At 45.3% G+C, this 27,266-nt stretch overlaps 1 protein-coding gene across 1 annotated transcript; it reads right to left on the bottom strand.

The window, feature by feature from the left end:
* Nucleotides 1-283: 283 nt before the first annotated feature.
* On the bottom strand, nt 284-26,757 carry LOC143482351 (Fc receptor-like protein 5). Its single transcript, XM_076980693.1, has 10 exons — nt 26,646-26,757; nt 11,046-11,384; nt 10,237-10,515; nt 9,809-10,147; nt 7,682-7,960; nt 5,764-6,012; nt 2,404-2,475; nt 1,630-1,701; nt 1,371-1,430; nt 284-575 (listed from the first exon to the last, which is right to left on the bottom strand). The coding sequence occupies exons 1-10, from the start codon at nt 26,755-26,757 to the stop codon at nt 568-570; spliced, it is 1,809 nt and encodes a 602-aa protein (XP_076836808.1). The 3' UTR covers nt 284-567.
* Between the last annotated feature and the right edge of the window lie 509 nt (nt 26,758-27,266).

The raw sequence follows: 27,266 nt of genomic DNA, 5'->3' as shown, positions 1-27,266 counted from the left end.
TGGCGTGATCGCTTCCTTTTTGTTGCTCACCCCCGCCCGTCACAATTACCTGCTGAAGATGTTTATTAGGCCTTTCCTGGAGTCACTGTTATAACTGGAGGAACCATTCAGGACACAGACAGACTGGGGTAACAAAGACATTTACACTTACACAGAGAGACAGGATTCACACAGGCTAATCCATAAAGGAAAAATCAGAGAGGCCTTCCAGAAAGTTTAGCTACTCTCTCATACCACTTAACTCCTGCCAAACAGGAATCTTTATAGTGGAATGTTGAAGAAACCCCCGCAATACCAGACAATGACACAGGAGAACACAGCAGCACAGCAGAACTACTGACACATCTGCCATAATTACTTCTCATAATTAACTGCTCAAAACAATGGCACAGAATAAGTGCAAAAAGGTTTTAGGGTGAAAGTTGAATGAACAAATAAAATGTTTTTCACTAAATAAATGAATGGACTCTTGAACAAGTTTAAACTTCTGCTGGTATTGGAGTGAGAAACACAAGATGAATAACTGCTCTGTTTCCCTCAGATTTCTGCCCATGAAGTCTCTGATCTTCAACAACCTTGGAAAGATGATTTAGGAAACATTCATCAGGATCACATTGTCTTTGTTAATCTACAAAAGAATATGTGAAGGTACAGCGCCTGGCCCCTCCCTTCAGGTGTGTGTATGTGTGGACGTTTAGGTCCATATATGTATTTCCTTTGGTGTGATTCTACGTGGGTGTGTTCATCTGTCTCAACTGTCACTTGTCTCATTACCGTTATGTGTTGCACTTGTTTCTTGTTTGTTATTGAATGTGTGTATTTAAATGTTGTGATTGTCACTCGTCTTTGTGAGAGTTTTCACTGTTGATTTGTGTATTTGCTCTTTGTCTTATGCCAGCGCTGGATGTGCTGCCACCACATTAAATAAAACTCTGTTTCAAATGTCCTTACGTCTCAGCATCCTGTCTCACCCTCACCATTACAGAATCATGTTTGATTCAGCTACACACTGCCTGTCCTACACCTAACAAGGCTGGTTTGTTTACTTCTGTGTGAACACAAAAACAGTGTAAACATGAGCACAATTCACTTCACACTGTTATTCACATTAACTTTATTGTTCTGTCGTGTTTATTAAAAATACAACAATAGGAGCTGATACTGGCAGTAATGAATGGAGACCAGTAATCACTCTATGAAATGATCTGCTGACTGGGTTCATCTATATTTTATTCATTGTCAGCTGGTTTTGAAGTATTTGTTTAACCCTTCATATGACCAGGTACAAGGTTCATTTAGGTCTTTATTGTATCCAGTAGTGATTCACCCTGGTACCCCTGAAATGGTGACAGAAGTATTGTAGCTCTGACCTTTGTGTGTGTCCTGCCTCAGCTCTGAGTACACAGTGTCTGTCCCCACACTGGTTTTCTCTAGTAGGGGCAAAAGAGGCTGAATTAGACCACTGGAAGAACTAAAACCCCTCAAATAAGGAAAACATAACCTAAAAATTTTGGATTACAAAGCATACAACATTAATGAGGGTTGAATCCAATTTTAGATTCTAAATGATTTGTAAAGCCCACTGTATCTTAGATTGCCACTAGGGGGCACCAAAGACTCTCCCTGTACCTTGATTTTTCTTTGGTTTCTTTATGGGTTTCATTTTAACCTCAGCATAAGTGACATCACTGGGTCCAGCATCTACAGTAACACAGAACAAAACAAAACAAACAATCATAACCTCTCACTGGCTTTTAGCTTTCTAACAAGTCAGCAAACATCCCATCATCCATGTTGTAGATCAGACTTCATTCTACACTGAGTAGTTACAAAAACCTGTTACTCCTCCTGACTGAATCTGAGAGTCAAAACAACCTGAACTAGAACAGAATTAAACCCCAGAGTGAGGGTGATGTGTGAATTAAACCCCAGTGTGAGGGTGATGAGTGATCTAAACCCCAGTGTGAGGGTGATGTGTGAACTAAACCCCAGTGTGAGGGTGATGTGTGAACTAAACCCCAGTGTGAGGGTGATGTGTGAACTAAACCCCAGTGTGAGGGTGGTGTGTGAACTAAACCCCAGTGTGAGGTGATGTGTGAACTAAACCCCAGTGTGAGGGTGGTGTGTGAACTAAACCCCAGTGTGAGGGTGATGAGTGAACTAAACCCCAGTGTGAGGGTGATGAGTGAACTAAACCCCAGTGTGAGGGTAATGAGTGAACTAAACCCCAGTGTGAGGGTGATGAGTGAACTAAACCCCAGTGTGAGGGTGATGAGTGATCTAAACCCCAGTGTGAGGGTGATGTGTGAACTAAACCCCAGTGTGAGGGTGATGAGTGAACTAAACCCCAGTGTGAGGGTGATGTGTGAACTAAACCCTAGTGTGAGGGTGATGTGGATGTACCTTTATTCCTGTTTTTGTTGTGTGTCATGACCTGAGCATAAGTGACATCACTGTGGTGGTCTGCAGCTTCATCTGGTACAGAGTACAGTGTGTTAGTCACTACAAGACACTTCTGGACTTTACTGTGTAGCTGGTTTTTATGTTCTTGTGCGTTGATCAGTTTTTGTTTCCTAGCCTCTCCTCCCAGGTTTTCCATTTCATCTGTGTCTTGTTATTGTCCTCGTTTGTCAGTAAACCTCTTGGTTTGTGCATGTAATGGCTGGTCATTGTCTCATGTTTCCAAGTTCCCTAGTTTCATCGTTAAGTTCTCTGTACTCTTCTACCTTTATTCCTGGTCCTGGTTCTTCATTGTTTCCTATGGTTTGTCCTGTGGTTATTTCAGGATGTAATGTGTACTTTGATGCTAGTGTGTATTTTAAGAAAGAGTTCAGGGTGTTATATAGTGCTACCACAGTTAGGGCGGACATGGTTGAGTAAGGAGAGGACGTGGCTTTTGTTACCAGTAAAGTTACTCTTATGCCACAACTGTTTGTTGTTGTTGTTGTTGTTGTTGTCTATGTGATCTGGAGGGTTGTCTGGCTTGCAAGAGTCAAATAATCAAGGTAAATTTTTGTGACAGTTATGTTATGTTACTTCTCTTATGTTTGAATAATCATAGTTCATACCTGTGGTTTATGTTCCTATAGTTATTCTTTGTTTTTCTCCTGCTGTCGTTGTGTGTACTTGTGTGACTGTTCTGATATGTTATGGTTTTTTTGATGTTCTGTTGTATGTATTTTTTGTTTCAAGTTGTACTGAATTAGATTTCTTCATTGTTTCGTTAGTTTCTTGTTCAATATATGTTGTATCATTCACAGACATCTGTGTCTAGTGTGTCTGTAGGTTGTTTGTTCTTCTCTCCCTCTCACATGTGTATCTCTCTGTGTTTAAATAATAAACCCACCATCTCTCACCATCTTTGTTTAGACTCTTTTACCCTGTGTACCTGGGTCATTACATTAATGAGTAAAGTTGTGAGTGTCTGATTGTCTGATCAGTGTACCATGGTGTTTATCCTGACTTACTCCACTCAACTCTGGACCCTCTCTGGGTCTGATCTGATGTCTGACTGGTGTCTGATTGATTTCCAGTAGAGCAACAAAGACATACCACACCTGGGCAATACAGAAATAATGGAATGAATTGTGTCATGCCTAATATTATACAAAAGTATATTTAAATTATGCATAAATTAACTGTGGCTTCTATCAGACCTTTGTTGGTTTTGTAACACCACAGCAGGACCAATAAGATGAAGAGCAGAACTAAACTCAGACCCACAGAAAAACCAACCAGGACATGAGGGGGCGATGCATCTGAACTTAATGGAACTGGAAAAATACATTTGAAATAAATACACTTTGTCTGGACAGTAATGAAAATAAATAAATACATTTCTTGTCTGATGAGCAACCCTGTTCATTGATCTAATGGAGCTGATTCACCTCAGAAGAAAACACTCAGTAGTTCAGTAGTGTTACTGTGTTCAGGTCTTCACCCAGTTACACACAGATAAACCAGTCAAGTCTCACTTCTTTTACACTTAGGTAGTCACATGTATTTAGGAATATTTTCGGGCCAAGTAAAAGAACATGATTGTGATTGGTGAGATGTGCACACTGAGAACCCTCCTCCATCTTTTATTTATCTGATTAATGGACAACTTGTAGTCTTCCCCATTCTCAGACACACCACATTAATTTTTAGTTATTAAGCCAGCTCCATTACTCTTTGTTCTGACCACGTTGGAATAAACCAGCTGAGCTCATTAACATACAGTCGCGCTGCTCTACTATTTAAAGTCGGCGCCATTTTAGTTGCTTTGTTCTCCATAGGAGAACTGAAACTACAACCCCCGCCTCCTCACAAGCGCACGCACACATTTACTCCTCCCCTTTTTACACACACACACACACACACACACACACTAGATACCCAGTCTTCACTGTAAATATACTGATCCTTGTTGATGCTGTTTGTTTTAGAATAGTTGATTTTAAATAAATGTATCATTTATTTTCACCAAATTGTCTGTGTTGATGTCATTCAAAAGTGGTTGTTGTAAAAACCAAGAATTCATAGTTAAATCCTTCAGATACCAAACTATTAATTACCTTTAGTTGATAACTAAACTTGTGGTTCTGGTATAATTAGAATATGAGACTGATTCTAAATTAATGAGACTGATTAATAATTAAGGTAAAACAATTTATATCTACTTTAAAGGATTAGTAGGTGAAACCCCTACATCTGTGTGAAAGGTTGTTAGCTCAAACATCTGGTTGTATAGTCTATTTGTTTGGTTAAATATTGTGTAGTTATACAGTACTGCAGCTTTCCATTTTGTCATTATTTTATGAACAAGCATATTTTAAAATCTAATAATTTATGTTTCGATTCCATGTGAACACAATATGTTATATTTACGTAAATACAGATAAATAAGGTGGCAGTATTTCCTCATATACTTGTGTCACGTTGAGGACCCCGGCCCCTCCCTTTTGGGCGTGTGTTTACGTCGTCCGCGTCTGCTTGTCTACGTCAGTGGATCTCCGTGGGTGTGGTTTCGTCCTGTGATAATCCGTCTCACCTGTGGCTCATCTCGTCATCACATGGGGTCTATGTGGTTTGTCTATTTAACGTGCATTCGCGCAGTGTCCTGTGCTCGTCGTTGTCTGACTCTGCACGTTTACGTGTATATATGTGTGTTTATACGTGCGCATACAGCGCCATCTGTTGTCAAATAAACGTGACGTGTGCTAAATCCAACGGACTCATGTCTAGTCCGTTAGCCGCCGCCAGCGTCACAACTTGGTGTTACTGACTAATGTGATTTCTGTTGATAAAACACTTTTGTGTACATCCCCCTTATAAAACATTTATAGAGCCCTTATAAATGATGTACCAGTATCTTTACATGTCCGGAGTGACCATATTTAACTAATGTGTGTGAATGAGCTTCTCTGTTTTTCTTGTATTCTGTTTATGATCATTTACAGGATTTGTCAGATGTCCTTGTCCAGAGTGACATACAGAAGTGATTTGGTGCTTTGCCATCACTATCAAATGCAGGTCTTCATGTGAACATAGATGTGTGTTAAAAATATGATCAAGATAAAACCCTAAATAAATGAAGAAGTGAGTCTACATGGAGACTCATTGGACTGTGATGTTGACAGGATTGCTGCTTCAAAATGATGAAATATTTTCTGGGTAACCCCACATGTACTGCCAAAAACATTTGACTCTTGTTAATTTTGGTTTGGTAATGTGTGGAATGTAATATGTGAATATGTGGATGTAAAATCATTGTTTTCTCACCTCTGACTGAGACCCAGCTGTGTGGTGACTCTCCTCTCTCTGGGTGTTCACAGTGGTAGAGACCCTCATCTAACTTTGAGACAGTGTGGATGGTCATCTCTCCTGCAGTCTGGTACTGGATGAGTAATCCACCTTTATATAAATCAGCTCTGAGGTCTGATGTGACAGTGGGGTGAAGTAAACAGTGTAGAGTCAGAGGATCTCCCTCAGTTACAGGATGGACAGGACTCTCCAGGATCACAGAACCATCTAGAACAGAGAAAATTTTACTCATCATTTATGATAAGAGACTACAAAAAAATATTTCTACTGCCATAAACATCCACATTCATCAGAGTTGATATGTGATTAATCAATTTAATCTTTTATCACATTTTGCTTCCAATGCCAGAACTTTGGATTTAAGTAAAGCACATTATGTGAATGTATTAATTATTTACATTATAATGTCAGTGTATTCATTTATTAATATTACAATAACTTGAGACTGTCACATAGGGCTCCGCCCCCCTCTGCTAGCTGTCACTCCCTGTCGTCCTCTTCCATGTGTTTTTCCATGCATTTTAGTCCCGCCTTGTAGCCGCCGCCTTACCATGGTTCCCCTTCTGTCTGTCACACCCCTGTCGTCAGTGATCCCACCTGTGTCCAGTTAATCTCTGTGTATTTAATCCCTGCTGTATTTCACCTCTATGTTGGTCATTGTTCTCTGTTCATGTTTCCTGCTTGGTGTCGCTCCTTCACTCTCAGGTAATGCTGGTATGTTTTGGTTATTCTTTGTTCCCTCTGATAACTCTGCATCCTCGTTCTAAGTTAGGTTATTTTGTTATTTTAGTCACTCATTGTATTTGTACCTCATTACTCAGTTTTGTGTGCCTGCTCATGTTATATTAGTATATATTTCAATAAACCAGCATCTCCTGGATTTGCGTCTCGCCTGCTCTAGTTTAACCGTTACAGACACCCAGAATCAGATCTGGATTTGTGTGGCCACAGTTCAACCCTGTTGAGTGTTTAACCTGCTCTACCAAAGCTGATTCTCCTCAACAGTAAACACTCAACAGTGCAGTTGTGACGCGGGAACAGAGGCGGCCGAAGGCGAGGGTTGCACTGAATGGTCTTTATTATCCATCCAAACAAACATGCAAACAGAAAAGCTTCTATAGCACAAAAAAGGTCCAGACTACTGTGACGACAGAGAGGTCCAGGATATAGCTCCAACGGGGCATAAAAAGGTGCACAACATAATTAAGGACAGGTGCTAATAATGTGGTGACTGGGACCGAGGGAGTGGTTTGGTGCTCGGGGGCGTGCGCTGTGAGGCAGTGCGAGCTGTGACTTGCGCCCTCTGGCGGCGACCCGGCCTCCCCACCGTGACAGCAGTAATGTTGCACCACTCATTGTTTAGAGACTGCAGCACATTCAGGAGTCTTTGTTGGTGTTTGTTTATCATGCAGATGAAGTTAATTCAGTAACTGCACAAATCAACATGATACCAGGAAAGAGCCAAAAACACCAGAGAGGAATAAAAACAACAAATGAAGGACCACAATATTAAAATATATCAGAAAAGTCATAAGAACTCAGCAGTGCAGTCAATGAAAGAACTGACAGTGATTCAGAATGGATGAAGGAGGAGAGGACGATGTACAGGGAGGGTAATGAGAGGAGGGTGAGGGTCACTATGGAGATGAGAAGTATTCAGAGGATGATGACCTCTAGTGTTTAGAAGTGACTGATTTATTTATGGCAGTTTCATGAATCTGATATGGAGTAGTTCATAGATATTTCTAGTTTTAATAAAGGCCAAGAGTTCAGTCTTGTGACCGTACTGTCTCACACTCTTCTATAGTTCATAATAATCTGTGGTCAAACATTTCCTTTTCCCCTTAATAAGTAAGTGCACCACATAGAGACTCACTGTGTACTGTGATGTTGACAGGATTACTGCTCCCTCCAGATTCAGACTGACACCAGTACACTCCAGTGTAGGATGTGTAGAGGAATCTGATATTACATGTAGATCCTGTAACTGATCCCCAGAATGATGAACAATTTGACACACTCCCACTGTGTGTGTATTGTATCATTGTCCATCCAGTAGAGTCACTCTGTCCCTCACAGCTCAGTGAGAGAGAGTCACCATAAAAGTGTTGAGTTCTGTTGGGACTGATGATCAGAGAGACTGGAGGAGACTCACCTTACAAACAGAAAACACAATTATGATGTGTTATTATGACAGTCTAATCATTACATGTTTAATGATCTAATCAAGTAATGAACACATTCAACATGGAAATGTCCAGTTTTACAGCACCTTTGAGCAATGACTATGCAAAGGAAGCAACCAGTTTTACACCTTTAAACAGACTTAAAATCTTAAACTACTAATTATTCAGAGACTATTATTAGATACTTGGATAATTTTTTCAGATTATTCTAATGGGTTTAAAACCTGGCCCATTGAATAGATCCTGGTGAGACATTAAAAATGACAACTCATATGTTAGAATCCATCAATCCAAACAGAAGTTATGACATTTTAAAGTGTGTTATTTAGGGATTTTTAGGGGTCATTGAAATGCATTAGAACAAAGAAATAAAATTGTGACAAAAATGTCTCATTTTTAAACCACTGTTACTCTGGAAATAATGAAGATAATGAAGTGAAATTTTCAAGGAAGGAATAAAAGACAATTGACCTACAGGATATGTAACCACATCAACATTACTTTAATCAATACAGGTCAAATGTCAAGGTCAAAGATTAAGGGAGGAATTAGGCTACTGGTTATCCTTTTCTGTGGAGACTTTAGCGTCTAAGCTACATGTACTCGACCTGCAGGATGCGCATTTTTGTACTGAACAAATTCACTCACTGCCGGTTCTCGGATGGTTATGAAATTTCACATGGTAGCAGTTAAGAGTTTATAAAATCTGCCTAACCATGAATTAATTCTGCCTTCGAACGGGAAGTTACTTTATTTAGCGCTTACAAATCACCTTAATCTTCAAAACTCCATAACTTTTGATCTACTGAACGGAATACAACAGAACAAACACGAACATGTTCAACAAGATTTTATGTGTTCAAAATGACTGACGGACACTCGGTATCACGTAAAATTAGCCACCAATTCATTCATTTTAAGTGCGAGTCCAGCGAGACCACGAAAAAGTGATGACGTCATCAGCGCTGCCAAGCGCGACGGCGAACTGAGAATATTTCCAAATACCTACTATTATGAATTTTTCTGTAATTTAAATAAAGCCTTTGGTTAAATACAGGATCCTTGTGTAATGCAGCACAGGCAGAAAGCCATCAGAGAGAAACAATGAACAAATAGTCAGGGTGGCTTAGGTGGCTCCACCTTCTATAAGTAGCTTCACAGAACACAATCTTTGTGAGGGTTTGGAGTAGGTTACATTTCCCCACTCACACTGGTAACTGGAATTAGGGGTTCCTGGTTCACCTCCCAGTCTTCAGTGATCTCCTCACTGGTTTTCTTACTCCCTACTGGTTCAGTGGGCTGAGTTGTGCTCTCCTGCTGCCTCTGTTCCTGGTTCTAGTCCCTGTTCTGTTATTCACCCCAGTTCTATTTCCCCTCAGGTGTCTTTCCATTTTAGTCCACCAGGGTTCTTATCCCCTGATCACCCTCATGGTCCTGCTGACCCCTTAGACCTCAGAGTGAATGAAATGAACACCACCCATTTAGAGAGATTCATGCACAAAAAACTCAACAGTCCTCAGTATTCAACCTCCCCTAAATATCTGCACTTTCTGCTAGATTATATGATATATAATCTGATATATTACATTCTAATCAGGAAACGCTCTGAAGCAGCTCACCCAGTTCCCTTTCTATGACTGTCACATTTTCACTTGTGGACTTGTGCCTCTCACTGTTGTCTAGTTCATTGTCGATGTTACAGTGATTTATATCAAGATGTTTTGCTTTTTGTTGTTGCTGCATTAAACATCACCAGTATCCTGTATCTATCATTATTATTTCAGACACCAACCCATATTGCTGTTGTATTTCCTCACCATTGATCCATAGTGGCTGTAGGTTGCTGTATTGTGTCTGATTGGCTGGTTCTCCTCTCTCTGCTCTGCACACATAAACTCCTGTGTGATGAAGAGCAGCAGGACTGAGAGTGTAGGAGCCTCCAGCTCCTCTGCTGCTGTCTGAGAGGAGATCTACATAATACCCCAAATAGCCATTAATGTCTAATACTGGAGTTAAACCTTCTCTGTAGGGAACAACTCTGTACCAGCTGAATGTCCATCCTGTAGAGGAGTCTCTGACCTCACAGCTCAGAGTCACTGAGACTCCTTCAGTCAGCCAGCTCTGTGGAGACTCACTCAGTACTGCCAGAAGTCTCTCTGTAGCAACAAATGTAAAATGCTGAGACAATTTATTCAAACAATACCAAACTTGTATTTTTACATTTCATAATATTACAGTGACTCACCGTGCACTGTGATGTTGACAGGATTACTGCTCCCTCCAGATTCAGACTGACACCAGTACACTCCAGTGTGGGATGTGAAGAGGGAGCTGATGGTGCATGTAGATCCTGTAACTGATCCCCAGAATGATGAACAATCTGACACACTCCATCTGTGTCTGTATTTTCTCACTCTCCATCCAGTAGAGTCATTCTGTCCCTCACAGCTCAGTGTGAGAGAGTCACCACTAAAGTGTTGAGTTCTGTTGGGACTGAGGATCAGAGAGACTGGAGGAGACTCACCTTACAAACAGAAAATACTAATCAGATATTTTATTGTTTTATTGTAGCAAACATGTAGTGAATACATTTAACATGAATCCAAGGACATGACAATTTTAATTAGACCTAGATGAGCTTCTGTAACTGTGTTATACACTGTGTGTGTAATTTGAATTCTGAATTGTAATAAACAAATGAGTTAAAACATTTCAGCTGAATTCTTTTCTTATCTGACCTTTCCACAGACTGACAGAGACACACACACACACACACACACACACACACACACATGCATGCAGACATACTCCATCCCATATTACTGCAGTATTTCATCACCAGTGACACACAGTGGCTGGAGGTTGTTGTACTGTGTCTGGACTTGTGCCTCTCACTGTTTATGGACTGTAAATGTCTAGTTATTGTAGTTATTACAGTTCTTTATTTCAAGCTGTGATTTACTTTTTGTTGTTGTCACATTAAACATCATCAGCATCCTGTATCTACTATTATTATTTCAGACACCAACTCATATTACTGTTGTATTTCCTCACCAGTGATCCATAGTGGCTGTAGGTTGCTGTACTGTGTCTGATAGGCTGGTTCTCCTCTCTCTGCTCTGCACACATAAACTCCTGTGTGATGAAGAGCAGCAGGACTGAGAGTGTAGGAGCCTCCAGCTCCTCTGCTGCTGTCTGAGAGGAGCTCTACACTATATCTCCCATGGCCTTTAGTATATCTTATTGGAGTTAAATCTTCTCTGTAGGGAACAGCTCTGTACCAGCTGAATGTCCATCCTGTAGAGGAGTCTCTGACCTCACAGCTTAGAGTCACTGAGACTCCTTCAGTCAGCCAGCTCTGTGGAGACACACTTAGTACTGTCTGGGTTCTCACTGTAACAGAAAAAACTAAATCAAAATGCAGTGTATAAATTGACTCATGTACAATACCAATCGTGTCATTAATGAGTAAAGTCATAATTCCATGTGTCTTGGTACAAACACACACTGTCCTGAAACAGTCACAATAACAGCATCACTGAGGTCTGAGTGTTACTTCTTGTGTTCATAGTAAAGGTAGAAATTACCTTGAACAGGCCACATTTGAAGTGAAATCAGCACTAAAAAGTATGAGGTTAAAAGAATAAACACAAATTATTAAATGGATAAAACACTCAAGTCAAACTGAAAACAATAAGGGCCATTTTCTGTTCTTTGGTGTTTTCTATTCTCTATTTTCATGGACACTAGCATATAAAGTAGCATAGAAATGTTTGCCATTGTCATGACCAGCGGAGATGAACTAATCTGGCGAAGTTACAAATATAGATTAGACTAGTTTGAGATGAGTAGCGCCTCTCCTGTGTGGTCAGAGTTTCCTGCTGAAGAGGAAAGGGGCTGGTGAGAGGAGGAGATATTCACAGTCATGTCGTTGTGAAAAACTGAACATGTTCTTATGTCTTTATGTGGTTTCATGAAGTGAGACAGTGTGTGTTGTGTTTGCGTTTTAGAAAAGAGAAATTCAGAGAATGCAGCCGTGAAGATACAGACTCCCAAACTAATGCTGCACCCGCAGGTTTTAAATGTCACACCTCCTAATGTATCACTCCACCCACCTCGTCACACGCGCATTTATTTCTGTCCCCCAAATAAATGGTGATAAATACTCGTGCACAATATAAAATAAATTAAAAGGGGCATTAACTCCACAGCACAGACACAAAATTGGAGCCAAGTGACAGCAGTTGAATTGACTTCACAGTAAAAGTAAACAGTAGCAGCTGAACTTCATATTCTCTACCCAGGACCCCTAAACTCTGAACCAGCTGAACGTCCAGCTCATATTCTCTGAGTCCTTTTCACTCTGCATTGAACACATGTCATAATATTCAATCTGCTGTCAGTGATCTGCTTTCTACTCAGACTCACTAAATTCTCTCTCCTTCAGCTCTCACATAAAGTACACTTCTCTTTTCCTTTGATAGTACCTGGAATTTGCTGAGCACATTTCCCACCATTTCTCTCTCTGTTATTCACATTCACACAATTTCTCCTCTCAATATTTGAGTTAAACATATTTCAGATCACCTGTGGCAGATTTCCTCTCACTCCCCCATTATGAGTCTTTTAAATGTCTTCATATATTTGTCTATTATATTTATAATATATTTAATATATCTAGTATATTTAAATAAACGTGACCTATTTCTAACGCTCTCAACTCTGCATCTTGTCTGTGCATCACACTGTTACACTTCCTATTTGCTACAGACATTTATTTTTTAGCAACTTACAATAAAACTTGAGTTTGGAGTTTGAAAGCAAACACACATGGGTACAGTGAGGACACCTGACCACATGGGACTGAATCTCTGATACTCCCCATAACTACACAACTATCTCACTGGACCTCATCACTCAGGATCCTCAGACTGGATATTACCAACTTCATATAGCACCACTCACTCTAATGAAGACATGAAGAGCACATTTACTCACAGAGCATCACAGGCAGTGGACTGAGCTCCATACTGAACCAGTAATGACAGACAGAATGAGCTACTGTCAGTATTAAATACTCAACACTTCATGTGTTCATGTAGTACAAACACTTCTGAAAGAGAGAAGGGGGATGTGGTTACCCTTTTATATTTCATGTCTATCATGTGTTTCACAGATCAGTAACATCTTTAGTGGACACACACTAGAGTTCTAGTTCCTTCCCTTTTCTCATGAAGAGACCTCATTTTACTCCCCCTTACAGACACAGACACACTCACATCCAGATCTGGAGTATGAGGAGCAGCAGCAGATGTTCATTGTAAAGGTCGTGGTTGCCACTACCTGCAGTAAGAGCACTGCCCACCTGCTCAAGTGGGATGTAGAACAAATCTGGAAAATATCCAAGATACCAAAGTGGAATTACCAAAGTGTCGTTATGTCCATGTTTGTAGTTCCGTGGGTGTGGGTTGTCCGTGAGCGTGTTCGTAGTCGCACCTGTGCCTTGTCTCGAGATCACAAGGGTTTGTGTTAATCACCTATTTAATGTGCGTTCGCACAGTGTCTTGTGCTCGTCTTTGTCTAAAGTTCCGTGACTGTGTAAGTCTGTTACGGTGCTTACGCTCCCCACTGATCTTTACCGTGTGTGTGTGTGTGTGTGAGAAATAAACGTTCTGTGTTGCACCTTCTACGCTCATCGTGCCTCCTTCCGTCGGGCGTTACACATAGTGTATAGTGTATTTATCACTACAGTGTGTGTGTGTGTGTGTGTGTGTGTGTGTGTATACTCAGATTCACTGTAGAATACAGGTGGTCCTGTATGAAGACACTAACAGAGTGAGGCTGTAATGAGTTCTGTAGTTCTAGAGTGACATTCTTCATTTAGGGCCTCTAAGTGTCCATGTGGACAGACAGACAGACAGACCAGATCAGTGAGGAACCGTCAGGGCCCTCTACGCCCTCTCAGAGGGCCTAAAATATTCTTAAAACATAAATATAATATAATTTATCCAGTTTTATTTTATCTACTTACAGTTTGACAATCGACATCAAAACAATTACAAAAATAAGCAAATAAATTATTCACCCATGTCTATTCAATCTGTGTTTGAAGGTGAGGGGTTAAGTTAAATGGAAACCTGTGAGCTTGTGTCTCCCCCTATCAGGACTGTGATGCCCACTGTTCGTTTACAGAGGGCCTGGCAGTTACAATAGAATATATGCACATGGGGTGCTGACGTATTTCCGCTTAAATATTAGCCAGGTCAGCCACTTCCACTTCCACACTGTTGTGTAGAGTTTATGGAAGTCACGATAATGTCTCACGCAAAGAAGTTTAAGTACCAGCGACCTGACAGCACTACAGCTGAACATTGTTGTGTACCCTTGTGTCAGGCCTCCAGTAAGTACAACAAAGTACTTAGTTTTCATACGTTTCCCTCCAATGCGGAAAACCGGGGTAAATAGATTGTTGCTATTCGGAAGGAGAACTTTACAATCACTCCGCATACCCGCGTATGTAGCCGGCATTTCAGGAAAGAGGATTTGCGTGAACCAGACTCCTACACACAAAATCTCCATACACCTACACCACCTGCAACATCCACCTACACCTACACCACCTGCAACATCCACCTACACCTACACCACCTGCAACATCCACCTACACCTACACCACCTGCAACATCCACCTACACCACCACCACCTGCAACACAACTTCCAACACACAAAACCTCCATACACCTACACCACCTGCAACATCCATACACCTACACCACCTGCAACATCCATACACCTACACCACCTGCAACATCCATACACCTACACCACCTGCAACATCCACCTACACCACCTGCAACATCCACCTACACCACCTGCAACATCCACCTACACCACCTGCAACATCCATACACCTACACCACCTGCAACATCCATACACCTACACCACCTGCAACATCCATACACCTACACCACCTGCAACATCCACACACCACCTGCAACACCACCTGCAACATCCACACACCTACACCACCTGCAACATCCACACACACACCACCTGCAACACCACCTGCAACACCACCTGCAACATCCACCTACACCACCTGCAACATCCATACACCTACACCACCTGCAACATCCATACACCTACACCACCTGCAACACCGCCTGCAACATCCACACACCTACACCGCCTGCAACACAACTTCCAACACAAAACCTCCATACACCTACACAACCTGCAACATCCATACACCTACACCACCTGCAACATCCACCTACACCTACACCACCTGCAACATCCACCTACACCTACACCACCTGCAACATCCACCTACACCACCACCACCTGCAACATCCACCTACACCACCACCACCTGCAACATCCACCTACACCACCTGCAACATCCACCTACACCACCTGCAACATCCACCTACACCACCTGCAACATCCACACACACCACCTGCAACATCCACACACCTACACCACCTGCAACATCCACACACCTACACCACCGCCTGCAACATCCACACACCTACACCACCGCCTGCAACATCCACACACCTACACCACCGCCTGCAACATCCACACACCTACACCACCGCCTGCAACATCCACACACCTACACCGCCTGCAACATCCACACACCTACACCGCCTGCAACATCCACACACCTACACCGCCTGCAACATCCATACACCTACACCGCCTGCAACATCCATACACCTACACCGCCTGCAACATCCATACACCTACACCGCCTGCAACATCCATACACCTACACCGCCTGCAACATCCATACACCTACACCGCCTGCAACATCCATACACCTACACCGCCTGCAACATCCACCTACACCGCCTGCAACATCCACCTACACCACCTGCAACATCCATACACCTACACCACCTGCAACATCCATACACCTACACCACCTGCAACATCCATACACCTACACCACCTGCAACATCCACCTACACCACCTGCAACGTCCATACACCTACACCACCTGCAACGTCCACACACACCACCTGCAACATCCACACACACCACCTGCAACATCCACACACACCACCTGCAACATCCATACACCTACACCACCTGCAACATCCACACACACCACCTGCAACACCACCTGCAACATCCACACACACCACCTGCAACATCCACCTACACCACCTGCAACATCCACCTACACCACCTGCAACATCCACATACACCACCTGCAACATCCACACACACCACCTGCAACACCACCTGCAACATCCACACACCACCTGCAACACCACCTGCAACATCCATACACTTACACCACCTGCAACATCCATACACTTACACCACCTGCAACATCCATACACTTACACCACCTGCAATATCCACACACACCACCTGCAACACCACCTGCAACATCCACACACACCACCTGCAACACCACTTCCAACACACGCAACCTCCATACACCTACACCACCTGCAACATCCACACACACCTACACCACCTGCAACATCCACACACACCTACACCACCTGCAACATCCACACACACCTACACCACCTGCAACATCCACACACACCACCACCACCTGCAACATCCACACACACCACCACCACCTGCAACATCCACACACACCACCACCACCTGCAACATCCACACACACCACCACCACCACCTGCAACATCCACCTACACCACCACCACCACCTGCAACATCCACCTACACCACCACCACCGCCTGCAACATCCACACACCTACACCACCGCCTGCAACATCCACACACCTACACCACCGCCTGCAACATCCACACACCTACACCACCGCCTGCAACATCCACACACCTACACCACCGCCTGCAACATCCACACACCACCACCACCTGCAACATCCACACACCACCACCACCTGCAACATCCATACACCTACACCACCTGCAACATCCATACACCTACACCACCTGCAACATCCACCTACACCACCTGCAACATCCACCTACACCACCTGCAACATCCATACACCTACACCACCTGCAACATCCATACACCTACACCACCTGCAACATCCATACACCTACACCACCTGCAACATCCACACACCACCTGCAACACCACCTGCAACATCCACACACCTACACCACCTGCAACATCCACACACACCACCTGCAACACCACCTGCAACATCCACCTACACCACCTGCAACATCCATACACCTACACCACCTGCAACATCCATACACCTACACCACCTGCAACACCGCCTGCAACATCCACACACCTACACCGCCTGCAACACAACTTCCAACACAAAACCTCCATACACCTACACAACCTGCAACATCCATACACCTACACCACCTGCAACATCCACCTACACCTACACCACCTGCAACATCCACCTACACCTACACCACCTGCAACATCCACCTACACCACCACCACCTGCAACATCCACCTACACCACCACCACCTGCAACATCCACCTACACCACCTGCAACATCCACCTACACCACCTGCAACATCCACCTACACCACCTGCAACATCCACACACACCACCTGCAACATCCACACACCTACACCACCTGCAACATCCACACACCTACACCACCGCCTGCAACATCCACACACCTACACCACCGCCTGCAACATCCACACACCTACACCACCGCCTGCAACATCCACACACCTACACCACCGCCTGCAACATCCACACACCTACACCACCGCCTGCAACATCCACACACCTACACCGCCTGCAACATCCACACACCTACACCGCCTGCAACATCCATACACCTACACCGCCTGCAACATCCATACACCTACACCGCCTGCAACATCCATACACCTACACCGCCTGCAACATCCATACACCTACACCGCCTGCAACATCCATACACCTACACCGCCTGCAACATCCATACACCTACACCGCCTGCAACATCCATACACCTACACCGCCTGCAACATCCATACACCTACACCGCCTGCAACATCCATACACCTACACCGCCTGCAACATCCACCTACACCGCCTGCAACATCCACCTACACCACCTGCAACATCCATACACCTACACCACCTGCAACATCCATACACCTACACCACCTGCAACATCCACCTACACCACCTGCAACGTCCATACACCTACACCACCTGCAACGTCCACACACACCACCTGCAACATCCACACACACCACCTGCAACATCCACACACACCACCTGCAACATCCATACACCTACACCACCTGCAACATCCACACACACCACCTGCAACACCACCTGCAACATCCACACACACCACCTGCAACATCCACCTACACCACCTGCAACATCCACCTACACCACCTGCAACATCCACCTACACCACCTGCAACATCCACATACACCACCTGCAACATCCACACACACCACCTGCAACACCACCTGCAACATCCACACACCACCTGCAACACCACCTGCAACATCCATACACTTACACCACCTGCAACATCCATACACTTACACCACCTGCAACATCCATACACTTACACCACCTGCAATATCCACACACACCACCTGCAACACCACCTGCAACATCCACACACACCACCTGCAACACCACTTCCAACACACGCAACCTCCATACACCTACACCACCTGCAACATCCACACACACCTACACCACCTGCAACATCCACACACACCTACACCACCTGCAACATCCACACACACCTACACCACCTGCAACATCCACACACACCTACACCACCTGCAACATCCACACACACCTACACCACCTGCAACATCCACACACACCACCACCACCTGCAACATCCACACACACCACCACCACCTGCAACATCCACACACACCACCACCACCTGCAACATCCACACACACCACCACCACCACCTGCAACATCCACCTACACCACCACCACCACCTGCAACATCCACCTACACCACCACCACCGCCTGCAACATCCACACACCTACACCACCGCCTGCAACATCCACACACCTACACCACCGCCTGCAACATCCACACACCTACACCACCGCCTGCAACATCCACACACCTACACCACCGCCTGCAACATCCACACACCACCACCACCTGCAACATCCACACACCACCACCACCTGCAACATCCACACACCACCACCACCTGCAACATCCACACACCACCACCACCTGCAACATCCACACACCACCACCACCTGCAACACAACTTCCAACACACACAACCTCCATACACCTACACCACCTGCAACATCCATACACCTACACCACCTGCAACATCCATACACCTACACCACCTGCAACATCCATACACCTACACCACCTGCAACATCCATACACCTACACCACCTGCAACATCCATACACCTACACCACCTGCAACATCCATACACCTACACCACCTGCAACATCCACACACCAACACAACCTGCAACATCCATACACCTACACCACCTGCAACATCCATACACCTACACCACCTGCAACATCCACACACACCACCTGCAACACAACTTCCAACACACACCACCTCCAAACACCAACACAACCTGCAACATCCACCTACACCACCTGCAACATCCACACACCACCACCACCTGCAACATCCACACACCACCACCACCTGCAACATCCACACACCACCACCACCTGCAACGTCCACACACCACCACCACCACCTGCAACGTCCACACACCACCACCACCACCTGCAACGTCCACACACCACCACCACCACCACCTGCAACGTCCACACACCACCACCACCTGCAACGTCCACACACCACCACCACCACCTGCAACGTCCACACACCACCACCACCTGCAACGTCCACACACCACCACCACCTGCAACGTCCACACACCACCACCACCTGCAACGTCCACACACCACCACCACCTGCAACATCCACACACCCACACCACCTGCAACGTCCACACACCCACACCACCTGCAACGTCCACACACCCACACCACCTGCAACGTCCACACACCCACACCACCTGCAACGTCCACACACCCACACCACCTGCAACGTCCACACACCCACACCTGCAACGTCCACACACCACCACCACCTGCAACGTCCACACACCACCACCACCTGCAACGTCCACACACCACCACCACCTGCAACATCCACACACCCACACCACCTGCAACATCCACACACACCACCTGCAACACAACTTCCAACACACACAACCTCCAAACACCAACAACCTCCATACACCTACACCACCTGCAACCTCCATACACCTACACCACCTGCAACCTCCATACACCTACACCACTTGCAACATCCACACACCACCACCTGCAACATCCACACACCACCACCTGCAACATCCACACACCACCACCTGCAACATCCACACACCACCTGCAACATCCATACACCTACACCACCTGCAACACAACTTCCAACACACACAACCTCCAAACACCAACACCACCTGCAACATCCATACACCTACACCACCTGCAACATCCATACACCTACACCACCTGCAACATCCACCTACACCACCACCACCTGCAACATCCACCTACACCACCACCACCTGCAACACAACTTCCAACACACACAACCTCCAAACACCAACAACCTCCATACACCTACACCACCTGTAACCTCCATACACCTACACCACCTGCAACATCCACACACACCACCTGCAACATCCACACACCACCACCACCTGCAACATCCACACACCACCACCACCTGCAACGTCCACACACCACCACCACCTGCAACGTCCACACACCACCACCACCTGCAACGTCCACACACCACCACCACCTGCAATGTCCACACACCACCACCACCTGCAACGTCCACACACCACCACCACCTGCAACGTCCACACACCACCACCACCTGCAACGTCCACACACCCACACCACCTGCAACGTCCACACACCCACACCACCTGCAACGTCCACACACCCACACCACCTGCAACGTCCACACACCACCACCACCTGCAACGTCCACACACCACCACCACCTGCAACGTCCACACACCACCACCACCTGCAACGTCCACACACCCACACCACCTGCAACGTCCACACACCCACACCACCTGCAACGTCCACACACCACCACCACCTGCAACGTCCACACACCACCACCACCTGCAACGTCCACACACCACCACCACCTGCAACGTCCACACACCTACACCACCGGCAACGTCCACACACCTACACCACCGGCAACATCCACACACCTACACCACCGGCAACATCCACACACCTACACCACCGGCAACATCCACCTACACCACCTGCAACGTCCACACACCACCACCACCTGCAACGTCCACACACCACCACCACCTGCAACGTCCACACACCACCACCACCTGCAACGTCCACACACCACCACCACCTGCAACGTCCACACACCCACACCACCTGCAACGTCCACACACCCACACCACCTGCAACGTCCACACACCCACACCACCTGCAACGTCCACACACCCACACCACCTGCAACGTCCACACACCCACACCACCTGCAACGTCCACACACCCACACCACCTGCAACGTCCACACACCCACACCACCTGCAACGTCCACACACCACCACCACCTGCAACGTCCACACACCACCACCACCTGCAACGTCCACACACCACCACCACCTGCAACGTCCACACACCACCTGCAACGTCCACACACCACCTGCAACGTCCACACACCACCACCACCTGCAACGTCCACACACCACCACCACCTGCAACGTCCACACACCCACACCACCTGCAACGTCCACACACCCACACCACCTGCAACGTCCACACACCCACACCACCTGCAACGTCCACACACCCACACCACCTGCAACGTCCACACACCCACACCACCTGCAACGTCCACACACCACCACCACCTGCAACGTCCACACACCACCACCACCTGCAACGTCCACACACCACCACCACCTGCAACGTCCACACACCACCACCACCTGCAACGTCCACACACCACCACCACCTGCAACGTCCACACACCACCACCACCTGCAACATCCACACACCCACACCACCTGCAACATCCACACACACCACCTGCAACACAACTTCCAACACACACAACCTCCAAACACCAACAACCTCCATACACCTACACCACCTGCAACCTCCATACACCTACACCACCTGCAACCTCCATACACCTACACCACTTGCAACATCCACACACCACCACCTGCAACATCCACACACCACCACCTGCAACATCCACACACCACCACCTGCAACATCCACACACCACCACCTGCAACATCCACACACCACCTGCAACATCCATACACCTACACCACCTGCAACACAACTTCCAACACACACAACCTCCAAACACCAACACCACCTGCAACATCCATACACCTACACCACCTGCAACATCCATACACCTACACCACCTGCAACACAACTTCCAACACACACAACCTCCAAACACCAACACAACCTGCAACATCCATACACCTACACCACCTGCAACATCCATACACCTACACCACCTGCAACATCCACACACACCACCTGCAACATCCACACACACCACCTGCAACATCCACACACCTACACCACCTGCGACATCCACACACCTACACCACCTGCGACATCCACACACCTACACCACCTGCGACATCCACACACCTACACCACCTGCGACATCCACACACCTACACCACCTGCGACATCCACACACCACCACCACCTGCAACACAACCTCCAGCACACACAACCTCCAGCACACACAACCTCCAGCACACCAACACCACCACCTGCGACACCCATACACCACCACCTGCGACACCCATACACCACCACCACCTGCGACACCCATACACCACCACCACCTGCGACACCCATACACCACCACCACCTGCGACACCCATACACCACCACCACCTGCGACACCCATACACCACCACCACCTGCGACACCCATACACCACCACCACCTGCGACACCCATACACCACCACCACCTGCGACATCCACACACACCACCTGCAACACAACTTCCAACACACACAACCTCCACACACCTACACCACCTGCAACATCCATACACCTACACCACCTGCAACATCCATACACCTACACCACCTGCAACATCCATACACCTACACCACCTGCAACATCCATACACCTACACCACCTGCAACATCTAGCATGGACAGTCAACATCCCTCATCTCCGCTATTTTTTTATTTTTTTTTATAAAAATTGATAAAAAAAAATCAAAAGACTCCAGACAGACTCGGGTGCAGGGTGAGGGTGAGGGATCTAGTTGCAGGCTCCATTGAATCCCCTATGGTTCTTTGGCTTAAAGAGAGAGAGGAGAAAAAGACAGGAGAAAATGGGGGGAACCCCTATTAATCTTAATCATTTTTAGTTTTGCAACAGCTATTTCAGTTTGATATATCTAATAACTGATGGACACAGTAATATTTCAGGATGTCTGTATCATATCACTCTCCATCCAGTAGAGTTACTCTGTCCCTCACAGCTCAGTGAGAGAGTCTCCACTAAAGTGTTGAGTTCTGTTGGGTCTGATGATCAGAGAGACTGGAGGACATTCACCTTACAAACAGAAAATACAAATCATATATATTATTGTTTGTTTGTAGCAGATATGTAGGGAATACATTTAACATGGAAAGATAATTACCCATTTTATATGAATCCAAGGACATGACTACTTTAGTGAGACCTCAATAAGCTCCTGTAACTGTGGCAACATTAATAACCTTAAAATACAATTCACAGATTTAAATATGAAACCTGATACAGTAATTGGCTTCTCGATTTTGAATTCTGAATTGTAATAAATAAATTGGTTAAAACGTTTCAGCTGAATTCCGTTCTTATCTGACCTTTCACAGACACACACACTCACACGTGCATGCACACATACTCTATCCCATATTACTGCTGTATTTTGTCACCAGTGACCCACAGTGGCTGGAGGTTGTTGTACTGTGTCTGGACTTGTGCATATCACTGTTTATGGACTGTGGAATTACTTATAGTTGTTACAGTTCTTTATTTCAAGCCGTGTTTTTTTGTTGTTGTCACATTAAACATCACCAGTGTTCCAGTCAGCGGGTACCTTCACATTCCTTCTGACAATGGTCCGAATCTTTAGTTGTGTCGTGCTGCGTTTTGCTCTAGCTCCATTCTTTATTGAGTTTTGTTTGTATTGATCAAACACTTGGTCAACTCTTGTGATCCCACCATGTAGATCAGTGACTTTATGCATGAAAATGTCAGCGTACTCTCCAAATGTTGATGCATCAGGAAGTTTTCCTAATGCTCTCACCAGGGCCATCCCAACAATTATAGTGCACGTGCTCACAGGAGATGAAGTGAGGTCTGTCGCCATTGCACCAGCTTGTAGTATGGTGGCAAGGTCAGCATTGCTGGTTGGTCTGAGTAACAGATTTGCTGTGGCAAGTGAGAGGGGTACTGCACACAGTTCTTTTTGAAGGAGCTCATCAATGTTGACCTCTCTACTGCTGTCCATGGATACAATTATGCGACGAAAAATATCCCTGTCAGGCTTCACACACTTGGACTTTTCACGTTTCTTATCTTTGCTGTAGTACAAATCTGAGAATGTTTTGGGGTTTCTCTTGGTCAGGCTACTGTGAAAGTCAACACACATTGTGCTCAACCATTTTGTCACAAACTCTTTAACAATTTGTTTCCCAGACTCTGCAGCATTGATGAGGTCTTTCAGTATGTCCTCTGAAGCCACATCAACGACACTAGCTTGTGCATATTCTCCTCTGCAAACACACTATACCTTTGGAACTGCTCCACAAGTTGAATGACATCATCATTATCCCTCCTTAGTCTTGATGGTAGGCAGTCTTTGTGGGTGTCTTCATCATCCTCTCCATCATGTATGAGACAAAACAAGGATCTGGTATCCTGTGCCAAGGTTGCTCTTTGTAGGTATTATGCAGAGTATTCATTTCATTGAGTATTATGCAGAAATAAATATCACCACTACACATCAACATGTAGTTATTACCAAGGTACATTACCTTAATTATCTAGCTGTGAAGTTTAGCTAGTTTAGCTAATTTAGCTGAAAACAGGTTCTCCTACCTTTTCGGACATTTCGTGGTTAGATCTGGTTTGTTATTGTAGACAATTGAAAATGAGTGAGATGTTGTTGTTGTTGTAGACAATTAGAAATGAGTGGAACTAATCAATGAATTCTTGTGAAAACACCTTCTGAGATGATCTCCATTGAATCTCTTTCTTCAGGCTTCATAGCACAGATGTGGTAACAAAGCAGTGCCCCTGTGGAGCAATACTCCTTTGGTATGCTTATTAATTTTTATCAAAGGTTATATTTGCACATAAGATGGATTATATTGGAAGTGTGTTCAAGAGTACAGCAGGGGTTAAGAAGAGAAGGAAACACTTAGGAAAAAAATTCCGATTTTTGCCACTTTTAAAGATATAGTCATAAAATGGATAAAATCTCATTTTCCAAGCTGACAACCAGCCTAGATTACATCCCTAGGGGTCAAATAATAATATTTTATAGGTTGTCAGCTTGTACCCTGACATGTCCGCATCAGTTACAATGTCAGTTTTGGCCCCCCGACTAATAGACAAATTACATCAACTACCGATCACTCCCTTGCAGGCTTTTGATTGTAGAGTCACTTACAAAAAGTCCATGGATGGCCAAACAAATTACATCATTCCAACATTGTTTGAAAGATTAGTTACTTATTTAACTGAATCAACATTAGAGAAATCATAAGAATCAACATCAGAGCATTTTAGCAGAATGTCATCCTTGACGTCAGTCATCATTGTGAGGTTCTTAGGTGTAAGCGTCGCGCCTATAACTTTCAAGACACAACTCCTCAAGAGAGACAACAAGGTACACAGAACAAAAAAAGTAATTAACATAATTATTATGTCAGAGATGTTATGTGAATTGTTAACTGCATTGTGCTCCATCACAGGATAAGCAAGAGCATAGGGTTCATGGTAGGTGATCGTTGACCTTTCTTGACAGCTGTTGTGCTTGAAGTGTGGGCACGCCCAATCTGCACTCCTCCCACTCAACTGAGACACCACGAACACCCTCCTTTCACCCTATAGGAGCTGGGATGTAACCTACTCCATGCACTCTGCCTCTGTGCTCACCAGCTCTTCCTCCTAAAAAAACCCTTCATGACCACCCAGTCCGCTGGTTTCAGATTGTGCTGCAGACCTTCCTGTGGCTTAGGCAAGCCCTTTTACACCGACCTGTGAACAAGACAGAAGACAGGTTTGCACAATAACTCAGCATGCATTTGACAGCTCAGAGGCGTCTGCTGTTGACTGGAGCTCACATATCTCTGCTATGGGAAACATCAGCGTTAACACACAGAGTGCACATGGTGTTGATATGTCTCTTCACATGGAAAATCACATGACAAAACATATTTCTTTTGCAAAAATTCAGTAGCAGGTTAAATCACTTTATCTATGTGCCATCTTCATGCATAGGCAAAGCATTTCTTCATTGGAAAGCATTCTATCATTATCAACACTATCAGCATGTGTTAGCGAAAGCATTTCTTCATTGCAAAGCACAGGAACAGTTTGTATCTTATCTGACCCTTCCGGATCATCACCAGTCGACCCACTCGACCATCAGTCCCCACCTTGACTTTGCCGAACTTGCTTGTTGTGTTTATCCTTCTTCTGCCACTTCCAGTCTTTTCTTCCATTACCTTTTCCATCACCCACCATCATTTGAACCATGGCTAGGTATGTTTGATGCGCTTCTTTTTCTTGCGTCTGTGTCCTCTGGTTACTCACCCTCTTCAGCTGGATTTCTGCATGTGTCCACTTGTCAGTCTGCATGTATTGGTCAGCCGTCTGTTTTCAGCTGGCCAGTCCATCCGGATCTTTGTCACATCTATTCCCAGCTTCAGGCACAGAAGACGTCGCAACTCATGTGATGTCGGTCTGAACTCACGGCAAAACAACTCCAGTTCATCCGCAAACCTGCAACCCCCCACGTCCTTGGGGTGTCCGGATTGCTTTATGATTTCCTGTAAGTCCGTTAAAGGCCATGGTCTCATAACCAGCATAGGCTCATCCTGTATGGAGTAAGAGCACTGTCAAAAAAAACGTGCGCATACTCAGCAAAACACGTACATAAATACATTTGTTGTACACAAAAATCTGTATTTATATATTCACATACAGAATAAACCATGCATAAAAACATAGT

Source organism: Brachyhypopomus gauderio, chromosome 18 (genome assembly GCF_052324685.1).
Source record: "Brachyhypopomus gauderio isolate BG-103 chromosome 18, BGAUD_0.2, whole genome shotgun sequence".
NCBI classification, from domain to species: domain Eukaryota; kingdom Metazoa; phylum Chordata; class Actinopteri; order Gymnotiformes; family Hypopomidae; genus Brachyhypopomus; species Brachyhypopomus gauderio.
Note: the sequence above shows the minus strand (reverse complement) of the source record. Positions and strands in the feature narration are given on the sequence as shown.

Excerpts from the sequence above, each read along its gene's own strand:
- LOC143482351 (XM_076980693.1), bottom strand. The coding sequence starts at position 26,757 with ATGGAAGAAAAGACTGGAAGTGGCAGAAGAAGGATAAACACAACAAGC. Across the intron at positions 10,516-11,045 it reads ACAGCCACTATGGATCACTG|GTGAGTCTCCTCCAGTCTCT; the intron begins GTGAGGAAATAC and ends TCTGTTTGTAAG. Across the intron at positions 7,961-9,808 it reads ACAGCCACTATGGATCAATG|GTGAGTCTCCTCCAGTCTCT; the intron begins GTGAGGAAATAC and ends TCTGTTTGTAAG.